We start from the raw sequence: 9976 nt of genomic DNA, 5'->3' as shown, positions 1-9976 counted from the left end.
GAGTTCCTATGACGCAGGCAGAGATCGGTGCATTGTATAATCCTGGAAATACTAAATGCAGTACTGTGTTTGTAAATCTGTTAAGACTGAGTGTTTAGGCTGTGGGATTGTGGTCTTTCTCTTGGTTGAGGGCGGGTGCTACTTTTTTCTTTAATTTGATATATGTGGTGCTTGTGTATGGTTTTCGATCATTTCCAGATTAGTCTTCAGCAAAGTCTAGAAGTGTTATTTAAATATTTTACTAATAATTTCCTGAAAATAAATAGTACAAAGGCCAAGCTTATGGAGTTTTCACTGCACCATATAAATATTAAGTTCAGCCAACGGCTAGGGTCAGAGTCCCACAGAAGAGTAAAAAGTTCTACCTACTAAGGGATGGTCTTGGCAGAGAACCTCCCATGGTAAAGATGGGGGAGGTAAAGTTGTCTCCCATGCAGATGGGTTGAGGGCTCTCTACCAAGGAACATGGAGAAAAACTTCTCCAAGACTCTAAATGTTAATACAACTGAAATACCTTCCGTAGTTTTACATAGAACAGAATGTGTATCTTAGGATGTTTATCTGTCCCTCAACTATCTTTTCTAAATAAGGTTGAGAGAAAGAGTTCAAACTGTTATACCATGGATTATTTGATCTGATTCATAGAATATTGTTCTTATCACCATGTTATTGCGGTTTGAATATACGTGTTATATTACACTGTGATTGTTTTGTTGACCTCCTTTGGAGTTTTTTTTTATCAAAACTAATTACATTTTATTTGATATGATCTGATTGTATGGTTTTAGTTTTCACCTTATGCTTTAATGTTTTGTCTTTCTTCTTTTATGTTAGTTGTGTGCAGTGAACCTGCTTTGATACGCTTTTCCAATAATCAATGATGCAATGCATAGAATTAGCTTTACTAGTCGGATACTCCTGATCTGACACAGAACCTGCTTATGAGACTGACGTCAGGGCCGGACTAGGGAACCAAGAGCAGCCCTGGTAAAAAAAAAAAGGCTCAAACCAGACCGCTCCCTCCTACCCTCCCTCCTATCCATCCTTTCTCTACTTCGCACCACCCTCTCTCACTGATCTCTTGCCTTCTCTCCAGCCCACTTCCCCTCTCTCGAACCCCCCTTTTTCTTACCCTCCCCCTCCTGCTGCAGTTAAACTCGGGGATCTGGGAGAAGACAGATTAATCAGCAGTGGCCCTGAACCTTCAGACAACTCCAGTCCACCTGGGAAATGTCCTATTGAGTAACCGGCCCGTCAGGCCCTTATTGGCGTTAATGGCCCTGCAGGTTTGCAGCCTTTTACTTATCTGGAAGGGATGAATGAACAGAAAAAGAAGGAAGGAACGGGGGGACAGATGGAGGAAAGAAGATGGCAGGGAACTTGGAAAGGCAATAAGAGAGGACAAATTACATTTATTATAAGTGTCCACGGGCAGAGGATGCATGTTACATAGATGCTAGTGTGTCGTTTTATTGGTTGCGGGGGTGGAGGGGATACAGTACCTCAAAGTGGTTTTATTTATAACAAACATTGGCAGTCCAAACGGTTTAGCTTATGAATGCACTGTTCAGCCAGACCTAAAAACCCATCTAAGCTGACTGCCCTCCTCCCACCTGTGTTGCTGCCAGAGAAAAACACCAAAAAGTATCTAGTTATCTAAGACACTTCAATAGCATTACAATGTGTGCACCAGAAAATTGAAGCTCAGGCACCTGTATACAGCGGCAGCCGGCACATGTAAGTGCAGTGGGGCGGGGTAGGGTGGGGGGGGGGGGGGGGTAGACAGAGGACAGAATAGGTGTAGTAGAATAAATAAATAAGACCTATTCGTCATCTGTCGACTCCCCTCCCAGCCCCGCCTGCCCGCCCCAACGCCTAACTTCGTTTACCTGTGCCGGCGGTGGCTGCCTGGATAAATAAACTAATCACAGCTGCGTGGCGGGCAAGCACTTTTTTGTGGAAGCACTCGACTTCTGCCCAATCAAAACATTTACTTCTGGCTCCCAACATGTGGGCGGAGCCAAAGCCACTCTCCTGGCTGATGGTTCTCACATAACTGTCTGGCGGCAGCTGCACAGTCAAGCCAGACCATATTAACAAAATAGAAACACATGCTTAGGAGTATAATTTAAATAAAGCAATTTTATTCAATATAAAAATACATCAATACGGTATTCAGCAGTGCCTTGGACTACACCTCTGGAATTAGTGCACTATAGTAGTAGTGTGTACTGGGTGTGGCCCGAGGGGGAACTCTGTCCTTCATATTATGTGCTGTTGTGGAGGCGGCCCTGGTCTAAGTAGTGTATGTGGTGGTATAAGGACCTCCCCGGTCTTCATAGTGGGTGTGGTGATATAGTGCACTCTCGCCTCCATGTTGGATGTGGCCCAGAAATACCAGTCTCTGTTGTAGTTCACGATTCATTGGGACTTGAGAGACGCCATGTTGGGTGTGGTAATAGAGCTGACGGGGGTCCCAGTGTTAGTCCGTTGGTTTGATGGTAATTGGGAGTTTTTCCACTGTTGAATTTGGGAGCAGAGGTAACTCTGGTTTCTGCGGTGGGTCTGGTGGTACCTCGGAGTTGAGGGGTCTCTCCATTGGATGTGGCAGCCGTGCAAATGTTGCACGTCATCCTCACGCTGCTCACGCGAGCTTCAGCACTGCCTTCACCATCTCACCGACGCCGTCGAAGACCTTATGGATGGGGGCCTTACACATGAAGGCGCTGGTCGTCACCAGCTTGTTCTTGGCGTCCACGTGCACCTCGTGCACGTCTTTGTTCACGTGCTTGCAGCCCATGCTCTCGATGCCTTGCGCGGTCTGGGCAAAGGGCCACCTGAGGATGAGAAGAGATGTCAGTCACTGAATACTGTCTAGAGTGGAGAGGAACAGGCTGTGCGGACAGAGCACTGATTACAATCTTAGCTTATTGCAACAGTTGGGCACACCCAGAAATAAAGGTTACAACAGAGGAGGAGGCGGGAAATGTGTCATATCTGGGCCTTGTTCAGGCAGTTACCAATGAGGCTGTTATCATGAATGTGTGTGTGCGCAAAGGCCCCAGATGTGGGTCTGGTATATGCGATTCCACCGTCTAAAGCGCATTCATTTAACTCCCAATTTTCCAGAATTATTGCATGAACTGCAGGCACCAGAGCCTGGAAACAGAGAGGCAGCCACTGCTTACTGTTTCCAAGCCGGGCCGGCTGCAGCTCGCGCACTAACTCGGACAAACTCAGAGTAAATGTATGCGGTATCGGCTGTGCAGGTCAAGAACAGCAGAGGCTCAACTCTGCCCAGGGCCAGACATTAGGAGACGGCTGGTCCTAAAGGGAGGAAACTGGATGCAAAACTGTGTGCAGTAGGAGCAGTACCAAGCACAAAATAAGTGGCAAAACCATAATATGCAGTTTATTCCCCATTTTTCCAAAGCTATAATCGGGTGCAAAGCCCAGCCAACAAAAAAACTATATTTGCACGCTATTTACACCTGTTATCACCACCCACTTCACGGTGATATGTTAGTATTTAAAAGACGGCAAGGAAGGGTGGTTGTATGACCATGTATTATAAGGAATAACACACCCCATACCTTACATCATAAGGACATTGGAAGTAGCTCTGTGACTTCTTGAAGGAACTTGGTTCTTTCAATAAAACTCTTCCGTGACTTCCAATGGCCATATAATGTATAGATTGCTGTATATAGGCCCTGTAGAACATCCAACAAGACAGTGTCCATCAAATTCTCTAAAACGACCCAGTCCGACCAATTTCAGGGTGAGCTAAATGCAGAAGTTTCTGATTTACAGGCCCAAAAATTGTATTCTTGCCCCATTGTCTGGTTATTTGATACAGTCACTAACATCAGCTAGACATGTGGACCACCCCATACCCCTTGACCCCTGATGACACCACATGATTGGCCCTTTGCCCTACCTCCTGTCCCTCAACACCTCTTAATTGCCCCAGAAGGCCTAGAGATTAGTTAAAGTGTGTAACCTGTAGGAAGTTAATCTGGTGGTTAGAGCACTGGTTACTTTCTTCCCTGCTGCAGCCTTCATGGGCCCTGACAAAGGGGGCAGCCATGGCATTGCCAGGGACCCCAAAGGGCAAGCAAGGTATGGACTCTGCCACCCCTGGAGGCCCCTAATGGACACCCATGGGATGAGCTGGGAAGCACTGAGCCCTTGTCATGGACCTCCAGACTTCACTCTGGGACCTGAACCCCCCCCCCCCCCACATCAGTCTAGGGTCATGACTATCACTCACTTGTCACACTCTGCGTCCTGGCCCACGGTGACCTCACAGCCGGGCAGGATCTTGGCTGCCAGCACCGGGGAGATGCAGCAGAGGCCGATGGGTTTCTTGGCCGCGTGGAAGGCCCTGATGGTGTCCTCCACCGCTTGGTTGACGGTGCAGTCCTTCCCGTTCACGGCCCAGGAGCACAGGTTCTTCGCCACCCCGAAGCCACCTGCAAACACAAGCCCTGTTAGAGTGATCTGGTGGGTTGGACATGATGGAGGGAGGAAACAGGAAGTACTTCAGCACTGATCAACATCTGAGAGTGAGAGCTCTAGGGTGAGTAGGAGACTGACTGTGAGATGAAAAGACCCTCAGTCCTCTGGATTCCCCCCTTGCAGAATCTAATTCTTCATCAGATCATGGACCACCTTCAAAAATCTTCCCACACTCAAAGTTCACTTTTCAGCTGGCCTTTCACGCAGACTGCTCCAACCACAAATGACGCACACCAAACAGTTTCCCACCTGGCCATTTGCCCTGCACTCTCACCCCCTTACACAAGAAGACCCTTCCATTGGCAGCTCCCTGTGTAGACACCTGCTCTCGCCTCTCTGGTGAGTTCCTTCACCAGAGGGAAGATGGCAGCTCCCTGTGTAGACTCCTGCTCTCGCCTCTCTGGTGAGTTCCTTCACTAGAGGGAACATGACAGCTCCCTGTGTGGGCTCCTGCTCTCGCCTCTCTGGTGAGTTCCTTCACCAGAGGGAAGATGGTAGCTCCCTGTGTAGACACCTGCTCTCACCTCTCTGGTGAGTTCCTTCACCAGAGGGAAGATGGCAGCTCCCTGTGTAGACTGCTGCTCTCGCCTCTCTGGTGTGTTCCTTCACCAGAGGGAACATGGCAGCTCCCTGTGTAGACACCTGCTCTCTCCTCTCTGGTGTGTTCCTTCACCAGAGGGAAGATGGCAGCTCCCTGTGTAGACACCTGCTCTCGCCTCTCTGGTGAGTTCCTTCATCAGAGGGAACATGACAGCTCCCTGTGTAGACAGCTGCACTCACCTCTCTAGTGTGTTCCTTCACCAGAGGGAAGATGGCAGCTCCCTGTGTAGACTCCTGCTCTCGCCTCTCTGGTGTGTTCCTTCACCAGAGGGAAGATGGCAGCTCCCTGTGTAGACACCTGCTCTCGCCTCTCTGGTGAGTTCCTTCACCAGAGGGAAGATGGCAGCTCCCTGTGTAGACTCCTGCTCTCGCCTCTCTGGTGTTTTCCTTCACCAGAGGGAAGATGGCAGCTCCCTGTGTAGACACCTGCTCTCTCCTCTCTAGTGTGTTCCTTCACCGGGAGAGATCAAGGCAGCTCCTTTCTACAGACCACATTGTCCTGGTTGCCACTTACCCGGCAGCATATGGGAGAATCTTCACACAGACCTTTCCACAGACCCTATTCCCCTGGGTACTGCTCATCTATCAGAATCAGGAAAACCATCCCCACAGACCTGTACACTGACCCCACTCCCATGGATGCCCCCGACATAGGGACAAACCAGCACTCCACACATGCTTCACACAGACTCCATGCCTCTGGGTGCCTCCTCATCTGACTGAATCAAGGCTACCCTTTCCACAGCCCTTCAGACAACCCTCCTTCCGCAAAATGCCCTGTTGCTGGCAGGATCAAGGCATCCCTTTACACATACCACCATCCCCTGGGAGCCCACTCACCTGACAGGAGCAAGACATCCCTTTACACATACCACCATCCCATGGGATCCCTCTCACCCATCAGGAGCAAGACATCACTTTACACATACCGCCATCCCCTGGGTGGCCCTTCACCTGTCAGGATCAAGACATCACTTTACACATACCGCCATCCCCTGGGTGGCCCTTCACCTGTCAGGATCAAGAGATCCCTTTACACATACCATCATCCCCTGAGTGACCCCTCACCTGGCACAATCAACGCATCCAGGTCATTGACTCTCAGCAAGGAGAGGTCCTTGACGTTGCCCCTGGCGATGCGCCCGCTCTCCACCAGCACGTTACGTTTCTCTGCCGTTGGTTGCCCTGTCACGTGGTCCACCACGTGCATCTGTTCAATGTTGGGTGCGTAGAGTTCTTCCTAAGTAACAGGGGTCACAGTGTATCAGGAAGATTAGCAGCCATACACTCTTTTGTATATATCGATGAATTCATTTTTTTAATGTATGTATGTATGTATTTATTTTTTCTATAACATGATCATGGCCATGAGAATGGTAATGGGCTTAACACTGCATCTTTACAGATTTACACCGGCCCAAAGAAAGTGACAGTTACATACACATGACATTTTGGTAAATGCAAGAATCAACAATGGCGCAGACAGCGCAGAGCTAAAAAATGAAAGTGTACAATATGATATACAGTCATGGGTATCCCCCCACCCAACAGTGGATTAAGTCCAATATACTTCTTGGTTATTCAAATAATTTGTGTAGGACAGCTCCTGTAATACTTTTAACGTTTTGGCCCAAACATTGAATTACAAGGACCTCCTCAGGACGCGTACCATCTTTCACATAACCTTCTTTGGTCATTTAATTCTGGCCCATTAAGGGGTGCGGACCACTGAGCGAATAATTGCTAAAATAGCCTGATCCGAACAGTAATTAGCGCAGCAAGGATGCCACGGGACCTTACGCAAGCCATGAAAAATGGCACCATTAAGTTCTGTTGGCAGGGCTGGACTGGAAACCGAAACCGGCCCTGGAAAACTGCTCGATCGGCCCCCCTGGGAAGTTGTGGGGGTGCAGCCGAGCTGTTTGTTACGGCCGGTTTCGGCCGATTTTGTTACAGGGGGCTGATATTGCCAGCCCCTTGTAACAAAACCGGCCCCCACCCTGGCGGCCCACTGGGTAACGCCCCGTGCCCGCTATGGCCAGTCCGGCCCTGCTGTTGGGGTAGTAAAATACACCAATTATCAGGGTTCTGTGGGATCCTCAGGGCACTGTGCCCTGGTGCACTGCACTTGCTGAGCCAATAGTAGCTACGCGCCTGTATCCGAAAACAAATTGATGGATTCGTCCTAACCCATGCAACAGACCTGTTTTTTTAATGAGGTATTTGGAACCGCTGGTCAGTACTTCATAGTTCTGTAAATAGAGGCAAATAAAAGGCTCGGTCAAATATGTAAATGCGTTGCATTCATAGTTTTGAACAGCAGCCCCTGCAGCTGGCCACTAGAGGGGTTTCCGAGGATTCGGAGAGCTGTGTGACCTTGTGGTGGGAAGCATTTATTCCTGCTGAGACAGGAATAAACACATAGGGCCGCATTTATGACATTTTGGCGTAGGGCAGTGCAGCAATGCGCCGTGCTGCGCCTCCCTATGCCAAAGTGAAAGGGCAGAAATGCAATGCACGCAGTGTTTAAGCAATACGGTGCATTCCTGCCCTTTCTGCCTGCGATGGCGCTGTTTTGGCAGCCGAGTTCCAACATGGTGCAAGGGTGCTTCCGTTGCAGGCAGGATTTTTTTGTGCAGGAAGGGGTACCATCCTGCACAAAAACAATCATATGAGACATGTCATCTTTCTATGTGAATGCAGCACACATGGAAAGAGAAGAAATCAACATATTTCTCCTCATTCTGCCTCACCTAGGGAGGCGTACTGATTTAAGCTTCCCTAGGTTACATCACTCTGTAAATCTGGGGCAGCGTCAAAGTTCATGGGTGTTGCGCGGTAAACCCATGGAACCCCTCCTGGGCGCCGAGGAATGTGACGCAGCGATTTGTGCTGTTTCGCGGCACTCCTGATTTATGAGGCCAATCATAGCCACGAGTAGATCTTTATAAGAGCCCTTCGTTGCACATGTACCACTGTAGTGGTGCAAAAGTGACACAGTGCTCTATAAATAAGCCGCATTATGCATGTATGCAGCATGGCAGTGAACGCAGTCCACCGGAGTCGTCTCTCTCTGTCAGCGGGGCCACTCTCGAGTCTGTGACATCAGTGCCACAGACGGCAATGTCACAATATGTCGTCTGAGCAAGTCAGCTCGAAGTGCCAAGCTCTGGAGGAGATTTCACCGTCGCCTTTGTTACATCATCCCCTGACAGTGACATGAGTGGGCCTGAGGCCCAACACTACAGGCCGCGACCTTGCAGTGCCTGACATTAACATCACGCCCCCTGGCGCTGATATGATACACGTTACAGACCATCATAGTGACCTCGCAGGCCTTTGCACGGTAATAACAGTATCACGCATTACACCACAGGCTCTGGTACTCATTCTAGTCTCTGGGAATAATACCACGGTACCTGGTGCTGACGTCACAGTAGCTGTGATGCCACAGCTCCTGGAAGCGACGTCACAGTTTTATGTAATGTCTACACTGTATCTAGTTCTAGTTGTGATTTCCAAGCCCCGGGCACCTATGTCAGCATCAGTCTCAGAGATCCCCGGCAGTGATGTCACAGGTCGCTGAAGTGACGTCGCGGTACTTGTCGGTGACAATAAAGCCCTGCCCGAGGTGGCTAAGTCCGCATCCCTCGCAGTGATATGACAGTACCGCTCTGACCCCACTAAGTCTGGAAGAACCGTAGCGGACCCGACAGCCCCGTGACATCCGGATTCTGAGAGGTTAGAGCCGCGGCCGCCGTAAATAAAAATTATCCAATTTCATTTTTACAACTTTACAAATTACAGAATGCACGGCGAGGGCAGTGGGAAGAGCCAGGAAGGATGGGCGACTGATTCCAGCTGCCTCGGAGGACAAACCCAGCGGTACAGAGCGGACACCCCCATATACATGTCATGAGTGCAGGCCTTACCTGAGCCCCGGCTCTACTGAGATGGACCAGAACCGCCGAAGCCTCGTGGATTTCGCTGCCGTCGTACACGCCGCAGCCGGCCAGGATGACAGCCACTTTCTTCCCCATGGTGTGTATGAGCGCACAGAGTCGGACAGACAGACGGACGCAGGGTCAGAGGCAGCGAGGGCTTCGAAGGCAGGACAGGCTGTGGTGAGGTGAGCTCAAACTCGTGTCTGCTGCAGGCGCCTCCGCGTCTCTTATACAGGCACAGAAGTGACAGGGGAGGGCGGAGGAGGAAGTGATGGGCGGCGCAGACTGGAAGTGCCCATAAACCGCCCCGCGTGTGCAATCAGCATTCACTTATGCCACCTGGGGATTTCCCTAGAGATGCGCGCGTCCAAGCTGCTGAGTCACCCACGCTTTGAGGAAATGCCAAGAAGGAGGTACCAAGTATCTGCTTGTAACAGGAGCAGGGCTCAGGTGGATGCAACACGGCAAAAGACTTCCACCTGCACGTACAGCCCTGCACGTACAGCCCTGCCCAAGGCAGCCCTCTGTGTGCGCACCCCTCCCTGTAGTGTCGCGATATCATCCCTGACGTGACACGCGATGGCGTGCACGTCAGGGCACGTTAGTTGGAGTTCCCCAATAAATACGACGTCACGCAGGCACGTAGGCAGAAGCGCCACGGCTGCGGAGACGACGACGAAACCACCCCAGTGTCCCGTGTGTTTATTGCACCCCACGTGTTGGGCCTACACCAGGGGCTCACCAGCACAGGCCCCCAGCGACACTACAAGTTGGCGACGAGGGTGCGATCCCGCCCCCGCTCCCGCTCTGCGTGTCCGGTTGGTGTGGCGGCCGTCAGCGCTCCTCGCTCGCGGTGCTCGTGCCCCACCGGAGCGCGCTGCGGTCCCCGCGTTGCAGTTCCGCTAAGGACG

General features: G+C 50.6%; 1 protein-coding gene across 1 annotated transcript; it reads right to left on the bottom strand.

Annotated features, from left to right (window-relative positions):
• Positions 1 to 2122: 2122 nt before the first annotated feature.
• LOC146788928 (glutamine amidotransferase-like class 1 domain-containing protein 3, mitochondrial) lies at positions 2123 to 9298 on the bottom strand. Its single transcript, XM_085630495.1, has 4 exons — positions 9054 to 9298; positions 6190 to 6361; positions 4274 to 4475; positions 2123 to 2837 (listed from the first exon to the last, which is right to left on the bottom strand). The coding sequence occupies exons 1-4, from the start codon at positions 9159 to 9161 to the stop codon at positions 2645 to 2647; spliced, it is 675 nt and encodes a 224-aa protein (XP_085486621.1). The 5' UTR covers positions 9162 to 9298; the 3' UTR covers positions 2123 to 2644.
• Between the last annotated feature and the right edge of the window lie 678 nt (positions 9299 to 9976).

This window comes from Triturus cristatus, chromosome 10 (assembly GCF_964204655.1).
Source record: "Triturus cristatus chromosome 10, aTriCri1.1, whole genome shotgun sequence".
Taxonomy (NCBI): domain Eukaryota; kingdom Metazoa; phylum Chordata; class Amphibia; order Caudata; family Salamandridae; genus Triturus; species Triturus cristatus.
This window is presented reverse-complemented; position numbering and strand designations above follow the sequence as displayed.